Raw genomic sequence first — 17,427 nt, 5'->3', positions numbered from 1 at the left:
GTCTGCAACACATGATGGAGTTTACTCAGTTATTGTAAAGACGTCATATTTAATTATCATGATGACTAGCAGTGGCAATCATCCAAAGCTTATCTCAGCGTCTCAGTGCATTTCAATTCTTGTCCAAATTTGGTCAAAATAATACCTCTTTTTTATTTCATTTTTAAATATATTTTTGTTTAAATAGAGAAATTTTATGTTACTTTGTTTTATTTTATTTTACTCTATTTATTATTTTATTTCAGTTTGCCTCCTCCATATTTCATATGATTGGTCTCTTGTAGGAGAAAGGGCGGGTTTATTAGTGCCATTGGTTGAGGCTTGGGATACTATCATTCTATTCGTTCAACCAGACGTCACTCATATACTGTTCGGTTCTCTTTTCCTGTGTTACCGCCCTTACCCTGAGTGAGGAGTCAAGTACAGAAGACGGGAAGACTGGTGCTATTTGGACATTCCCTAGCTAGGTCCCATCAGCCTCAGGTAAGGAAATAGACGACTGTTTGAGGTTGGAAATCACTCATCACGAACAACCGATTAGCTTTGCCTGCTGTCATTTGTAGTATGTTCACTGTGGCTGCTAAACAGCTAGCAACTTAAGTGAACTGCAAAGGTTAGCGCGTTAGCTTCTACATTTCATCGGACTGTTTCCCATGGTAGTGTCCGTCCGATACGTGCAGCTAAGTTAGCAGAGCAAGTGCCCCATGAACCGCTTGTTCTGGCTTGAACTGAAGTGTGGCGGATTTTGCTAGGCGGTGATAATTACAATCATTATGGCTGCTGTCAGCGTGGTAATCATAAACATGTCAAGAACGGGTTAGCTAACGCCGTTCCGTAGCCCGCTGTGTCTCCAGAAGATGAGACCAGCTAAGTTTTCACCAAAAGTAGCATATTTGATATTTATTATGTTAGCTGTGTGGTATGTGGTCTAACTGCAGGTTAACCCGGGTCTTCTCTCTTCTGTATGTATGAGCATTGCTAATGCTATGCAGAATGTAGGTCCAATATGATGTGAGCTGCCCATCCCTGCTAGCCAGACAAATAATTAGAAACGCGGTATGAATAGTGCCTGTGTTTCTCTATTTGACCGAGACAATAGTTGTTTTTTTGTTTGTTTGTTTTTATGTTTTTTTAAAGGACATACCTTTGGTGGGATGGTTCACACCATTGTTAGAGGTTAAGGGAAGACTTTGTACTTCTTGTCATCAAAGTTCAAAGTCACTTTACCTGTATCGCAAGTATTCTGACAAATTCTTTGCTCAAGATTTAGCGTGAGGGTTTATTGGTGTGTTCATAATGGTAGTTTCACCAAGCAGGACTCAGTGGTGAATGAAGGGTGTGGCCCAAGACGTCAGCTTGGGTACTTGTGGTTTTTTCCCTTTAAGCCCCAGGGCAGGTGGCCTCCTTCCTGGATCTGAGAGTCATGCTTTGTAACCAAATAATAATGTTGTGGTGGTTGCTGAATTTACTTTTCTTTTTTTCTTGAACTGCCACCACTGCAGTATTGCAGATGAACTGGCTTCTCAGATAGGTTTTGTTTACCCCGCATACCTTTCACTGAAGGGTGAAACCTGGCTCTGAGCCATGGTAGTGCATGGTGGCTTTAGTTTTTACAAAGAAGTGATGAGTTTCCTTGAGCCTGTATTCATACTCTAGCCCCCGTGAGCTGAAGGCTAGGCCACTTCTTGAATCCGTTCTCATTATATAATAATGTGGTGTGTCTGGAGTGTGCGGGCAGGTCAGAGGGAATACACAAATCATGTATGGTTGTTAGAGTACCACCCCACTTCCTGTCTCACCCTTGTCAGCTTTGTAAAGGAGCTGTTAGGAAACATTGTGTGAGTGGAAAGTTTTGTTTTGTTTTTATGACTTAGCTTTTTAGCTATTAAATAAAAATGAAACTATTACCCTGGCAGTATCATATTTCAAACACTTTTTCTCCTTCTCCTGACTCCTATATCAATGACTGTTTTCACTTTAATATGCATAGTAATGAACATATTTCAGTATCAGCGTGATCAAGCTTCTGTTGCTCTCTGTCTCTTTCCATCTGTTTTCTATCATTTCAAACACTTTCAGGCACCTGGAGAGACTGAACACACACACACACACACACACACACACACACACACACACACACACACACACACACACACAAAGTGAGTAACAGCAGGGTGGAGAGAGGAACAGCAGAGCGTAAAACTGGAGGAGAGTAGGTGGGAGGTGGAAGTACAGAGTTGTTTCCCATGAGTAGCATAGCTGGGTCATTCTAACTATAGTCTTTTTGTGCTGCAGTTGGGGTGGTGTTCTGTAATAATGCAATACCAGTCAGTGCTTCCTGTTCATCTTTAGGCTGCAAATTACTATTTGTGCAGCTTCTGCCTGCTGAGATCAAACCCATTGTGCTAAGAATTACGCTTGACTGAGATGAACTTAATGTTTTCTTGTAGCTCCATCAGGTTATAGCATTTACTCTAGGCATATCTGGGGTGGTGTCTAATAACGTATCACAGCAGGTACGCAATTAGATATCAGACACTGTCACTTTTGGCCTGAAACTGAGATAATGCTAAAGGTAGAACCAGATATTTTACATTGCACTCTCTCCATTTGTCTTACTTAATATCCTGAAGAATTGGGCCACTATTCTTGCTGTAAAATTGGAGCACAGTAGTTCCCATGAAACTTTGGTTGAAGTGATACAGATTCTCAAGAATAAAACTTTAGTTTAACTTTGCAGATGTCTCCTGCGGGGGGGGGAGACCTCCAGGTGAATTTACATTGTTATATTTATATGGGTCTGTGTGTAGCCTGAGTGGACAGGCGAGTGTAGCATGCAGACAGGTTTGCAGTGTTGTTGGCCTTGAGCCATCTGTTGTTCTCTTGAAGGATTAGCAGACGCGGAGGTGAAGGAGAAAGGAATCAGTCAGATTGGACTAATGGGTCCTTCCAGTGTCTCCAGCTCGGCCTGAGCTAACCTATTGTTATCATTATCTCTGTCTCCGTGCTCCATTTCTTTTCTGTCTGTCTTTTTTCTAATGTGTTCAATAATCTGTCAGTGAAGTGGAAAGTGAGAGAAAGCTGGATAAATAGTGTTAGGATTCCAGAACAAGTCAAAGGAAAGACATCTGCAAAGCCATAAAATCAGGTTATACTCCCAGCCACAGAAATGCCTGTTTTCCCCCACACTCGGTGTTGATCATAAAAAGTGCACAATAACCCTCCTGCTCCAGAACGAGCTAAAGCTTGTGATGATGTCACGAGAAACGTATCCTAGTGCCATTCCATGATCGCAGGCCAGGCGACTGTTGTGGTATTCGGAGCATGCAGTGTGATTTTCATATGATTTGGATGCATGGGGATTTTTTTTTCTGTCCTGTGACATAAAATTTAAAAGGTAAAACTACTGCTGCAGTCTAGCGCGCTGACTGTGTTCAACAACAGAGCTGTTTTCCTCTCATGCAGCTTCTTGGACTTTCTTCCGTAGGCGTTTAATTTGTAAAAATGAAATTTATAAACTTGCATGACGACTTCACCACTTACTGTTAGCAGTGATAGGATTGATTAGCATAGGATTGAACAAGATAACAGTGTAGTGTAGATGATTATATTTGTAAGCTTAGATTTTCCAGTCATCATTGAAGACATTTGAGCTTCATCTGCTGGAACTCGCCCTTGTAAATGCCCGTGCAATGACTATTGCAGTCATTTCAGAAATAAATGTGTGTAGCTGTAGCACAGTAATGGAGGAGATGGGGGTGGGGGGGGAAATTAGATGAGGATAGAGCCTGGATTGTTGAGACAATGAACTGAATGGTGTGAGAGACACTGGCCTTGTTGGACTTCTCGGGAATTCCCTTGACTGGAGAAACTAGCCAGACAGTAACGGGGAGCACATTGCATTGACTAAATCTTCATCAATAGTGTGACGAGAAGATGAAAGATTTTAAAATATTTCAATGAAGATTCTTTAATTTTCTCAAACAAAACAAAATCTGTTGTGTTAAACAAATTAAATGAATATTTCTGGTGGACTTGACTTTTGGCTAAATTGCTATAAAACAAAAGAAGTGTCAGTGTCTGTAAATGATTTGGCTCCAAGTGTTAGTTTGATCCTTAAAACATACAAAAGCAGCAACATTTGAATCACAATGTTTATTACAATTTTCTTTTGTGGCAACTAAATAATTTCTTTGAATGTGCACGCACTTGTTCTTTTTTCTGTAATGCTCAGTTACACAAGGGAAAACAGAGGTTGGAAAACATCCTGTGTTACCTTTGAAATTGTTACTTTGAAGAAGGGGACCCAGTCTGCGACCACTCACAATCATCTGTCCCCAGGGTGACTTTGGTGCATCAAGATGGCAATAATAATAGCAATAAGATGGAGACAGTCTATTGTCAGTCTGTAATTAAATGCCAGCTAGCTGGTAATTAAAATTTACATTTGGTCCTTACATTCACAGTCCAGCCAGAACTTCGAAAGCAGAAATTCGGAAATTCCTCCACAAGTGGTGACATTGTTACTGCAGAGTGGCAATTTAATAGTAAAATCACAAAGGAACTCAGCAGCCTTATGTTTATTTAAGAAAAGAATCAGAGTGCAAACAGTTAGCAACCAGAGAGTCGAGTCTTCGATTGCAAAGAGAGACGAGTCGTGTCACTGGCACAGACTGACTCAGATTGGTTGCGTGAGCAATTATTTGCAAACCTTCGCCAGCCTGATAGTGATTACAGTCTGAGTCAGACTGCGATTGTCTGGAGGCAGGTTGCCTCCCACTGGGCGACATGTACAGTTGATTGTGTTGCGCATTCAACATGAGGATGACTGTTGGTCAGTACAACTGTTGGTCAGTACAACTGCAAACAATTTTCTGGTTACCAGGAGTTTGCTGTAATATTTTTGGAAAGTGACAGTCATAACTTCGTATTACAAACTTGAGAATCTGGTCAGAATGTAATAATGGATGTGGCACTAATCTATAGGTAACAACTGCAATGAGGTTCCTTGGTTTATTTGCTTTTACACTACTGGAGCAGCCATGAATGAATGTCTGTTCTAAATATACACTTACATGCACAGTTGTTTTTCTTGCAAAAGAGGGGCACAACTGTTTTTCTTTTCACTATGACAAAAATCTGTTGTTTTGAAAGAATACAAGTTTAAGTGTGTTTCCAAAAGTGTACACTAATTATTTGGAGAATTAGCATCTGTGGAGTCCTGCAGGGAGTTTGGAAAATCACGAGGTCGCTCTGTGTTCGGCTGTGGCGTGGGAGAGGAAACTGCCTGATGATTTTATTTGAAAGGACACACACTCAGTCACTAACTCCTTCGCTTATCTGAGCTTTATTTAAACTTAACTGCAATGTTATGCTCAGCCTTTCAGTCCCAAAAGACAAAGAGACACATGCATTTCCTCATTTTTATTTAGAAAAAGCTTCCTTTATTTCTTCTTCTGTCTTGATAGTGTTTTATAAACTTTTTCAAAATTTCCATTTGCAAAGAGCTGTAGTTGATCCTTATGTGATTGGTCAGATGTTTTGTCCAAGCCTGAGAAAGTTCTTTGTTCCAGCTCTGTGTGTGTTGGGTGTGTGTTCACCCATCATTACATCATCCCAAGGCCTTATTATCCAGCCCAGCTGTGATCAAGTGTTGGTTCACAGCAATAAGATAAACAATCTTTATTTCAGTTAACGACATGCAATTAAAATTGTCTTTTTGTGAGTCAGCGTAATTAAATGAAATGTATGCACCATCCAGTGCTCATCACTAATTTATTTGTGTGTGTGCTTGTTTTCAGGTAGTATCTTCCTGGTTTGGAGCAGTAATCCTGAGAAGAGCAGTGTGGCTGCGGTCTGGTGTTCGGTGTTGCTTAGTAAGCTATAGCTGGTACCATGGCGTTGTCCTACAAGAAGGATCTGGATAAATACAAGGATCTCGATGAAGATGAAATCCTCAACAAACTGTCGGCAGAGGAGCTCAAACAGCTGGAGACGGCCCTCGAGGAGATGGACCCTGAGGTCAGGGCTCGATGCAGGTTGGAGGAGCTCCAGGGCTCCTCAGTGGGAGGAAGTTCATTTAGAGAAGGGATTTATTGAAATGGATTTATTGGCTTATCTCAAAATAAAAAAAAACACTATGCACACACAAGTGGGTCATTAGATTTGTTAAATTACTAATCGTTTTTCCAACTTTACGTCTCTTGTTGTGGTTGTAGTGCCAAAGTAGACCTGGTTGTGACAGGTTAATGGTTGGGAAATTTCCCCCCTGGAATGCCTTAAAACTCACTAATTCACATGTAATGGTGGTTTTTTTCTCGTGTACTCTGACAGTCACCTCCCACTCCAGTCTCTATGGTTTGGAAAATAATTTAAAGCTGCAGCGGCTCAGGCTGCCAAGTCTTTGTGAGAAGAGCTGTACAGCGTAATGAAATCCCTTCCAAGCCCCTGGACGTTTTCTTTAATTTCCATTCAGTGAGGCAAATCGGCCTACATGGTGACCACACGGGGCCCACAGGAAACAGTCAGCAGCAATGGGAAAATAATCATTTCTGGGTCTCATGTCGGTAAAGAGATGAAATCTCATTTGGTGTGGATGCAAAACGAAGCACTGATTTTGTTTTGTTGCTGTGTGTATAGATTAACACACGGCCTTGTTTGCTCTCTGCCAAGTTTTTTTTTCTTCTTTTTTTTTATTCATCCACAACAAAATATTCACAAGCTGCATTTTTGGATTAATCAAGTTCAACTGGTTTTAAAGTATTATTTTACTTCCTTTTTGAGCAACTTGTATTTCATGTTTTAATTTCTCATGTGACTGTCAAACTCCTGCTTCTGGCAACTAACACAGAGGCCGGAAGATGCAGAGGATACACTAGCAGAAATGTTTTTTGTTCTTTTTTCTAACAAATGGTGCCAAATATTGTTTAGCTTGGATTGTCCAACTTTTTCAATGTGTGGAAAAGGCTTTTAAAGCCTGCTTAAATGGATTTGATGAAAGTCCGGTCAAGGAGTTGTGCTGCGGCTTCATTACGGTGCATAAGTGCACTGAGGTCTTAAGCTCTAATATGGCTCCTTGTCTTGTTCCCAGAATGCTCTTCTCCCAGCGGGTTTACGTCAAAAAGACCAGACGTCTAAGACAGCTAGCGGACCGTTCGACAGAGAACGTCTGCTCAAATACCTGGAGAAGGAAGCCATGGAATATAAGGACAGAGACGATATAGTGCCTTTCACTGGAGAGAAAAAAGGTGGGTTGCTTTTTTGTTTTTTTTCTCGACAGCGCCACCAATACTAACCACCAATACTAACCACCAATAACACCGGCAACAAGGTGCTATTACATGTTAGTGCTGTATTACTCAGGGGATGGAGATTCAGGGTGCACCTGCAGACCTAGCAGTAATTACTCTTCACCTGTGTTTGCAGATATTATTAAGACATGCTTGCACTTACATGTAAGCATGTCTGCTCAGCATAGAGCAGTGTTGGGAGGGTGTGCTAATACTAAAGAAGGGAGGAAGGATTTTACATTTTGAAACTATGTTTTAATTGATGCTTTTAATAGATATGTTTATTTATATGCAAGCCTGAAACATTTTTGAACCATGTTGGCCTGAAGTATACTACATAGAGTATAGTATATAGTATATATTATACTTTATATAGTATGTACTGTGCTTGAACTCACAGCTTAGTAGTATGATTGTCTTCTAAACCGTATGGGTTTAATGTCAGACTGATATATCCTAATCTTTCCATGTGAAACTTGTTCTGATGGGTTTTGCGACATACTTGTGACACTCTTATCCACCTCTTAGAGGAAACAAAAGGTGAAATTCTTTGTGGCAAAAAGTCAGAAATGCTGACGAGTGAGTAGAGTAGAAACCTCACTGGGAAAAGTAGGAAAATTTTCATGAGATGAAGCAGTTCCTTTTGTCGGGATCTCCACAGATATGAATCTGAAAGCTACTCCCTCACCAGAGAGGAAACATGGACTGATGTCTTCCACTGACCTAACCATGGCCTGTTAGGAAATTAGCGTGTGCGTGTGTGTGTGTGCATCTGTGTTTGCAGTGACAACATGGAAAACTCACATCACTGTGGTTTTGTGGAATGCAGCTGATTCTCTTTTCATTGTTAGACTCACCCCCTGCTGATAACTAATGTGGTCATGAGTGTTTATGTCTCTAGTTTCAAACTTCACATAATTTCTGAGAAAAACACCCAGTGTGACTCCATGGTAACCATTTTTAACCCTCTCGCAGCTGAATTTGTTGTAGTTGTTTTTGTCGCTTCTCCATAATCCATCTTTTCTGTTGTTTATTCCTCTGTCTACGACGTGTTATCTGTAGATAACGAGCAGACGATGTAGCTACTTTTAGCTGCTCCCTTATTACAGTTTTTCTCAAATGCTAAAACACATTTCACAAACTTTCCCACCATGTTCCCCAATGTCTAAACACAACACCCCTTTCTAAAGCTACATAAACACAACCACACCTTCCCTCTGCAAAACTCAAACTTTCACACCAAAAGAGCAGCTCGAAGCTTTCAAAAATGTAAGCAAAACAATTAAAAACACAATGCTCAATTTGTGAGAAGGTTCTTTGTTTCATAACTGCCAATGCATATTTTTAGAAACTATACAGTAACGGATCGTCGTAGATCTCTGCAGAGGATTAGGCATTTAGATTTGTGAGTTTCATATGAAGAGTATAAATCTATAGAAAATCCTGCATGTACGTACACTACTGTAACACAACTCAATGCAAAAACAGAATCTATTGCACACAACAGTACTCTTGAAAACATGATCAGGGTGTGAAGTTTTTTATTTACGTTATTCACACCACACACACACACACACACACACACACACACACACACACACACACACACACACACACACACACACACACAATCACTGTGCGGCATCATGTCGCTGAGCTGCAATCCATCCTTGGAAGGCCTCCGCTGGGATGTCAACACAGGCCAGCTCCATTGCCCTTAGAGGGTTCTCTCTTGTGTATGGTTGTCTGTCATAAACCTTCCATCTCCACGATGAGAAGAACTCCTCTATAGGGTTCAGGAAAGGGGAGTAGGGTGGCAGACAGACGTTTAAAAAAATGGTCACTGTTGGTGGTGAACCACTCTCTGATTTGGTTTGTTCTGTGGAAGTGGACATTGTCCAAAATGATCACATAAATGTGATGTGCGGGCCCAGGATGGTGTTGTTGGCGGTCCAGGAGGATGTCTTTTAGCTCCTCTAGGAAGGTGAGGAGACGTTGGGTGTTGTAAGACCCAAGGACAGCATGCCGGTGGACAAGCCCCTCCGAACCCATGGCCACACAAAGGGTAATATTACCCCCCCGTTGGCCAGGGACCTCAGTGATGGCTCTTTGGCCAATGATGTTACGGCCTCTTTGCCTTCGTTTCTGCAGGTTGAAGCCAGCCTCATCCAGGAAGAGGTACTCATGAGGTCTGGCCATCGCGTCCAACTGTGATATCCTCTGTGAAAATGTGAAAGTGCACAGGTGTTCAGAACAACGGTCAATCAGGTAGCACAGTATTGTCCAGAAGTAATGTAGGCCACTGAGCAACACAGTATGTCCACTAACTGTACTGTGAACATGGGTGTATACTTACTTGCACATACTCGGAACGTAGGTCTCTGTGTCACGCAGAGTTGCGCTCAAAGGGAACCCTATAGACCTGTTTCATCTGCGTCTTTTGGCGCCGGAGAACTCGGTCTATTGTGGCCAAGCTGACATCGTCAATGCTCTCAAAGTTGACATTATCGGCAATGACTTTGTCTCTGATCTCCCGGAGTCTGATGAGGTTGTTCCCATGAACCATATCCACAATGAGGGTTTCTTGTGCCGCTGTAAATATGGCAACCCTCCCACCTCTATGTGGCATTCTTTCAACTCTAAAGAAAGAAACATGTTGTCAATTGACTTGTGTTACAATACAGTCACAACTGATTTGAAACCAATAGACTACTTTCACAGGTTTGTAAAACTGTATTGTGACAAAGAAAGCAATTGAGTTCAATACCTGTTGTGTTGTCTGAATGCCCTGATAATGGTAGCCACGGTGAACCTACTCAGGTTTGGACGGACTCTTAGTCCTGCTTCAGCCATTGTCATGCCATGGACAATGACATGGTCAATGACTGTTGCTCGCATCTCGTCCGTAATGATGGTGCGAGGTTGTCTTGCTCTCCCTCTTGGACCTTCTCCTCTCCCATGTTGGCCTCCTTCTCTTCCTCGTTGGCCTGCTCCTCTTCTTCCAGGGCCAGCTCTTCTCCCTCCTCTGCATCGAATTCCTCTTCCCCTGACTCTGCCTTCATCCATTGTGTTTGTTTGGAATCTTCAGCATACTGTGCACTCTGAACTTTTATACATGTGGTCACAGCATTAGCAACAGGTGTCTTCAATTTTGAGTCATTGTGTGTAATGAATGATGCCAGGTGTGTTCATTGTGTTCAAATATTGCTGACTGTGGCAAGCATGTTGCATCACATGAGCTTTCATTTGAGAATATGAGCAGAGTTCTTTTGCAACTTGTATTTTAGCAAGAAAGGATGTGTTTAGATTTATGACAACGGAGGATTGTGTTCTGTGAATTGTGTCTTCATGTGACTTGTGTTTATGATATTGGTAAATGGTGGCTAGATTTAGTAAATGTGTTTAGACAACTGGTCATTTGGTTTAGAGGATTGGCTTTTGTGTTTTAGCATTTGAGAAAAACTGTAACAGTGTAGACCTCCGCACGTTTGATTTGGCAGATTTTTACACCGGATGCCCTTCCTGACGCAACTCCAAAGTTATTTGTGTCACCTCCTGGGAGTGAAGCATGGACTATTCAGTTGTTAGGCCAAAGTGTAAAGCGCTACACTGCGGAGCGGCGAAGATGTGTGATCGATAGAAGCCTGATAAGCATTTTGTTTGCTTAGGTTACAGTGGAGGGCGTCACTGTTGCACCAAGGAAAATGCAAACACACAGCAGATGTGTTTCACATGCTTACAGTGCTCAGTTTTTCTCATGAATTGCTTTCAGAGTTGAAGCATATGACTTTAAGCGTCCATGTAACAAAGCTATACTGATATTATACTGCAAGTCAACTAAGCCTATTACTACAAATTCACTGCTCATGATAATAGTTCAGTTAGTTTAATTATTCTGGTTGAATACACACTAGTACAATGTGTAACCTGGGTTAGCCTTACGCACCCAAATAACAAGAGCAAATTGAATAGCTGAAAACAGATGGACAGACGTCCAAAGATTTCCTATATTTATTAGTAGGTATACATCATGTTTTGTACTGTTTTTGCTCATGTTCTGTAATTACCTCTCCGTGTTGGTTACATGTAGATGAATCATTTGGAAGAGATAACAAAAGCCTGCGGTTTGCTGTAAATGCCAGCGTTGGTGGAAAAACAGGTTTGCAGCTTCAGTTGACCTAACCTTACCTGCTGTATCTGTGATGTTAACTTTGAGTTATGCTAGTAAATAAAGTTTTCATTTGTAAACCGTGATAGTGATAAACTGCTCATTTGTAGATCTTGAGATTTTTTAACAATGCAAAAACTAGATTAGTGCAGGAAGACGGTGCCTGCTGCTTTAAGTTACAATTGAAACCTGATTGGAGAAACATGCCTCCCTTTGACACCTATTAGATAAGTTACTGCTAGAATCTAGTATTTCATGGGAGAAGCTTTTTGAATGAGAATCGATTTGAGCCAAAGATTTTATTTCTTCTTCATTCTTTTTTTCTTTTGAGGTACGTATACATTACTATCGTCATCTTTTATGTACAGTCCATGTGAATGCCTTTTGAGTTTTTAAATCCAGTTTTAAATCCGTCGTTCTATGGCCCTGGTTTTTCCTTGTTTCTGACGAGTTGAATTTCGCTCCAGAGGGACTGGCACAGGATGCTGCCTGATGACTGTATTTAATGTTTGTTGGCTTTCAGGAAGTGCCAGTGCACCCCACTAGGGACCGGTTTGAGCAATTTGAGCAGCTTGACTGATTTAGGAGGGGGAGGGGGGAAATGAAGAGCTGTTCTCGGGGTGTTTTTGTTTAAGAAGACGGGCAAATGGAGAGGCAACAAATGGCACCCACTGGATGGTCTCTCTGCCCAGTGCAAGTGTTTGGTTGCCCCAGCAGTGCAGTTTAGATTAGACTCAAGTCATTGTTCCATGACTTCCTTTGTGCTTTCCGTTTCTTCCCTCTGATGGGTTACCATGGCAATACTGTAACTGTCAGACACTCAATGCCGGTCCAAGTTGAGCGAGTCTTTTGCACACTTAACCTCTTGTAAGAAATGTAACCAGTTTAAAAAGTAATTCAGAATTTAAAATCCTTTAGTGACTGTCAGTGTAACTAGTTGCTCTTAAACAAAGCTTAATATGCTGCAAGGAATTGTGTAGAAATGGCCTAAAATGAGACTGTGATACATCATCCATGGTCCCAAAACCTGATGTTAAAGTAAAAGGTAAGTAGGTCTAAGGGGGCTTATTAACAGTTATGTGTTTGTTTTGTTGTTAAATAGAAAAGTATCTGTTTCTACTCGACTCCTTTGAAATTTGACTGAAGTGTTTTCTTTGTTTGCCCACAGGTAAAGTATTTGTTCCTAAGGAAAAGCCAATAGAAACACGTAAGGAGGAGGTCACGACCCTTGATCCAGAATTGGAGGAAGCGCTCTCCAGTGCCACAGATACGGAGCTGTGTGATCTCGCAGGTAAGAATGAGAAAATGCCTCAGAGAGTCTTTGTGGAAAGGCTTCAAAAACACAAGTGTTTAAGTGGGTGTGATTGAAGAGAAGGCTTTACACATACACACACAGTATTGTAGTGGTGGGAACTTTCTCTGGGCCCAGTCTGTGCTGGGACAATAAAACACAAGCTCTTTTCACTCCTTTACTGTGTGTCTTGATGGGGGGAATAAAAAGGGCATTGAGCAAAATCACACCAGTGGCCTGCTATGCCATTTAGAATTGGTTACTTTTGTTCACACTGGAGAACATACATGTATCCATGTATGTTCTGGTCTGTGGTCTTCGCCTCAGTCACTGAAAATACCGTCTGCTTTTGTTCGCAGCAATCCTGGGTGTTCACACACTGGTTACCAGTAGTCAGACATATGATGGAACAGGAAGTAAAGAGGGTTACAACAGTGAGTATTAAAAGTAATTTATCCCAGTTAACTCAAGTATTCGGAAGAGGAAAATCTGCTGACCTACACTTGCGTTTGTGTCTTAGATGTGGTAAAAGGGGAGAAGATGAACCCAGTGTTTGATGAGCCTCCCAATCCCACTAACGTAGAAGACACTCTGCAGAGGGTGAAAAGCAATGACAGCACCTTAACAGAGGTCAACCTTAACAACATTAAGGTATGTAGAAACGTGCGTGTATGTATATGCTGGTCAGTCCCCGGACCAATGGCAGTGTCTTTGTCTGCTTTTTCAGAACATTCCGATTCCCACGCTGAAGGACTTCGCCAAATCCATGGAGAAGAACACGCACGTCATGAAGTTCAGCCTGGCAGCCACGCGAAGTAACGACCCAGTCGCTGTGGTGAGTGGTTGATATGCTTCTCGTGGCTTTTGCAGACACCTGAGAACTCCACACTCACATCTTTGTCTTCTTCCTCCCAGGCGTTCAGCGACATGCTGCGGGAAAACAAAACATTGCGAAGTTTGAATTTGGAGTCCAACTTCATCACCGGGGCAGGAGTGCAGGCTTTGGTTGATGCATTGCGAGACAATGACACGCTCACAGAGATCAAAATAGACAACCAGGTACAGTAACAATTAGCTCAGAATTTCCAGTAATTGAAAAGGAGGAAGGGGAAATTTCACACCTGTAATTTTGGTTTAGCTGAACAAGCTGTTGTGTTTTTTCTCTAATGCACTGTATCTATTTGTGCGTACTGTAGAGACAACAGCTGGGTACTACCGTAGAAATGGAGATTGCTAAAATGTTGGAAGAGAACAAGAGCATAGTGAAATTTGGCTACCACTTCACCCAGCAAGGGCCCCGATCCAGAGCTGCCGCAGCTATCACCAAGAACAACGACCTGGGTATGAACACAGCACGCACAGACTCGACACTCTGAGATTTGTTTAAACTTGCAAAAGTTGGGCGAGCCGTTTCCGCTTCCCCCCCCCCCCCCCCCCCCCCCCCGCCTTCCTCTAGTCATCTGTTTTATGGGAGTGTGATGACATAGTTGAAACATCTGTTCAATATCTCACTCCGCAGTGACGACCTCTGCTCTCTCTTTTAGCTCCTCCTCCAGACAGAGTCGTGGTAGCACAGGTGTGATGCATGGGTGTGGCTCCCACGTGTGTCAGTGCATCAGTGATAACGGAGATTAGTTTCACAGTATTTGAATGGAGCGTTCACCATATTAACCGTGTGAACATTGACACTGCGTGATATGCAGCTTTGAGAGTGACGACATCTCACTTCTTGTTTTCTGCACATGCTGACACACACTGTATAAATAGGTGTACATTTTAACCACACAGCTCATGATGACTCACTTAGTGTCTTCATGATGAACTAACAAGCCTGTGTAGGGTTAAGATTGTGTAGCATGTTTACAGTTGCTTTTATTCGTGTGTTCTTTAAGTCTTTCACCTCTCGTTTTATTGTGCTTTTCCTCTCCAGTTCGCAGGAGGCGAGTGGAAGGGGATGTGTAGGGACGCCACGACACCCGTCTCCCAGCCAATCCTGTTTTTCATCTCATTGTGTGGAATAATTTCAGCCAATGCCCTGGTCTTTCTCATCTCACTGTGTGGAAACTTTAGTCTTGTGCCAAACTGCGGGGCAAGGCATGCTAAACCTGAACATACATCTGAGAAGAAGGGAAATAACTGGAATTGCCCTCTCCCGTACACATGTTCATACTTATATGTTTATTGTTATGTTGTTATTGAAGCTGTAAATCTTAGTTTTTAGTCATTCATTTCAGCTGCTCCCCCTTTTTTTGAGCCTTTACATTCTTTCCCCACTTTTTACTTGCTTTGTTTCCCTTTTTTTTTTTTTTTTTTTTTACAATTCTACAATTATGTGAGCTACCAACATTACCAAGTACCAACAACAACATCAATAACAGCTCTATAAAGATGGTAACAAACGGTAACCTTTGTGTCCTGATAGCTTGCTATTGAGACTGAAGCTTCTTGTGGAATTCCTGTATTGATTAAGCACTCATTAGAGCGATGCAGAGAGCTCTGAAGTTTAGTGATGATCTGCTAGAGACACAGTGGTTATTGCTTGGAGATAAATACCAGACTGCTGACCTGAATGCCTGACTATACAGCTGAATGTTAGCATTGTAAAAACAAGGGCTGTTGTGCAGTGTTGTCCAGTGCACTTGGCAACAGTTTACATGAGCAGGTGTTGTTTATTAGAGCTGCCTTGTAAAGCCAGAAGTACTGCTGAGTTGGAGTGGCTAACAAGGCGTGCAAAAAGTGCACCAGGTCTCTTAGCCAGTGCTGGTACTGTACTGTCAGCCTAATTCAGACTGTATATCAAAGATGGATATAGCCACTGCAACATTACCTATTGTTTTATGCAGTCTCATAATTTTTAAAACCTGAAAACTGGCTAGTCACAAGGAGGGTCCACCTTAAGTTGTATCCTTATTTTATATTCATTTTTGATGCAAATTGACTAAATAAAAATTGTGTTTTATTAAATAGGATGTTAACATAGCCATTGAGGCCACAAACTTCAGCTCCCGTAGGCACTAGGGTCATTTTCCTCATAGGCTTCTATATAATCAGATGTTTTTGAAAACAGAGGGGTCGCCCCCTGCTGGTCATTAAAAAGGATGCACGTTTAGGGTTCTTTCTTCACTGTGTCCATCTACATGTACAGTCTATGGTTTGATTTGAAACACCCTGCAGTAGCTGTTGGCTCGCCCCTCGTGTAAAATGTATACTTCATCAGTGCGATATTGCTTTACTGTTTTATTCTATGATCTTGTTTTGATACGGTTCAGTTTCTGTTGCTAGTTTTTGTGATCACTTTATTTTCTTGACAGGAAGTTCTAACTGTTTTGATATTTTGGAGTAAGCAAAGCTGCGGTTGTGCTGTAAATGGACCGTGATATTATTGCCAGTCATGGCTATTAAGGCCTTGACCTGCTCCTACAGATGTCTGCTTAACATACTTGGTTTCACTGATGCTTAACCATGCCAAAGACTAACACATGCAGTGCTTAAAGTATCAATAGTAGACATAATGGTTACTGGCTCAGGTTTGGCTTTGTGACAGAGAGATTTACATCATGCCGTACAATGTTTTTACTTTTTTTTTCTTTTTTTATGTGTGATGTTCACAGCGGCATCTTCTTCGAGCAGTCCAATGAGGTGCGCGGAAGGTTTAGCAAAAGGTTTGCACAAAACTTTCTACTTTGACTTCTCAGGTTGCGACTGCTCATGAAATGTTTCTTTGAACTACATCTCACTTTTAACTTCCACTCAAACTTCCACGCTCTCAGCAGTAAGATGTCACTTATGAAATATTAGATGACACCACGCTGTGCGCGCATCAAGTAGACTTTCTTTAGCTCGAGATGGGTATAACAGGACTAATTCAGGAGTTACTTGAAACTTGTATATACTGTCTATGTGTAATAGGAACAATATCCTGGCATGAAGTCATCACCTGTGAACATTATGTTTCTGTTGACCAAAAATGTTGTCATCAGCCTCACATTCCTCACAAGAGTTGTACTGTTTTTATATCCATGCACTTTTTCCATGAGCATATCTGCTTCTTTTTTCCATTACTGTTTTTTTTCTCTTCCTGGTGGACACTCTGCTAAAGGAGAAAACTGCTTCCTTGCTTGAGCTTGTTAATAATACTCTGATTCATAAAAGCTATATTAATTATAAAAAATGCCATCTCAAATTCAAAGTGTGCACGTACACATAATGTTATATGTGCACCACGTGAACCTACAAAAGTCACTGCTGAGATTTTTTTTTGTACCTTAAATCAAAACCCAGGTGTTAATGCAAGGATTCTGTATTATAAGAAAACCACAAGACTGGTAAAACGCACTGCTGAATATAAAACAACTTCAATAATAAATGTTTTTACATAATTTGTCTGTTCTGGGGGGTTTTGTTGTTGTTTTTTCCTCAGCATTAATTACAAAACATTTGCACAACATTTAGATCATTTAAATTGGACTTTATTTTATCTGACAGATTTCAGAGTCCTTTTCTCTGTCAAGCGCTGAAGATTTGTTAAAAAAAAAAAAGAGGTAACTCAAAGGTGGAGGTTAACTAACCTTGTGTAGAACAACCAGCTTGGAGATAGAGATGATATTTCACCTTAGTCATCAGAATTTGATCAGGTGTGCAATCCTGTGATATTAAATTTCTCTTAGTCAAAGGACTAG

The 17,427-nt window shown here is 41.4% G+C and overlaps 1 protein-coding gene and 1 pseudogene across 1 annotated transcript; one reads left to right on the top strand and one right to left on the bottom strand.

Annotated features, from left to right (window-relative positions):
- The first annotated feature begins 358 nt into the window (after nt 1–358).
- tmod2 (tropomodulin 2) lies at nt 359–17,127 on the top strand. The gene is made up of 10 exons (XM_085158874.1): nt 359–483; nt 5,802–6,021; nt 7,091–7,247; nt 12,626–12,748; nt 13,108–13,182; nt 13,269–13,399; nt 13,476–13,583; nt 13,664–13,807; nt 13,945–14,089; nt 14,679–17,127. The coding sequence occupies exons 2-10, from the start codon at nt 5,896–5,898 to the stop codon at nt 14,708–14,710; spliced, it is 1,041 nt and encodes a 346-aa protein (XP_085015000.1). The 5' UTR covers nt 359–483; nt 5,802–5,895; the 3' UTR covers nt 14,711–17,127.
- On the bottom strand, nt 9,039–9,918 carry LOC146525405 (uncharacterized; annotated as a pseudogene).
- Nucleotides 17,128–17,427: the final 300 nt, after the last annotated feature.

Source organism: Neolamprologus multifasciatus, chromosome 1 (assembly GCF_963576455.1).
Source record: "Neolamprologus multifasciatus chromosome 1, fNeoMul1.2, whole genome shotgun sequence".
In the NCBI taxonomy this organism is placed as follows: Eukaryota; Metazoa; Chordata; class Actinopteri; order Cichliformes; family Cichlidae; genus Neolamprologus; species Neolamprologus multifasciatus.
Note: the sequence above shows the minus strand (reverse complement) of the source record. Positions and strands in the feature narration are given on the sequence as shown.

What these genes read in the sequence shown, in the direction of transcription:
- tmod2 (XM_085158874.1), top strand. Translation starts at nt 5,896, where the DNA reads ATGGCGTTGTCCTACAAGAAGGATCTGGATAAATACAAGGATCTCGAT. An exon ending in TCGAGGAGATGGACCCTGAG is followed by an intron (nt 6,022 to 7,090) that starts GTCAGGGCTCGA and finishes TCTTGTTCCCAG; the next exon opens with AATGCTCTTCTCCCAGCGGG. An exon ending in AGATCAAAATAGACAACCAG is followed by an intron (nt 13,808 to 13,944) that starts GTACAGTAACAA and finishes TGCGTACTGTAG; the next exon opens with AGACAACAGCTGGGTACTAC.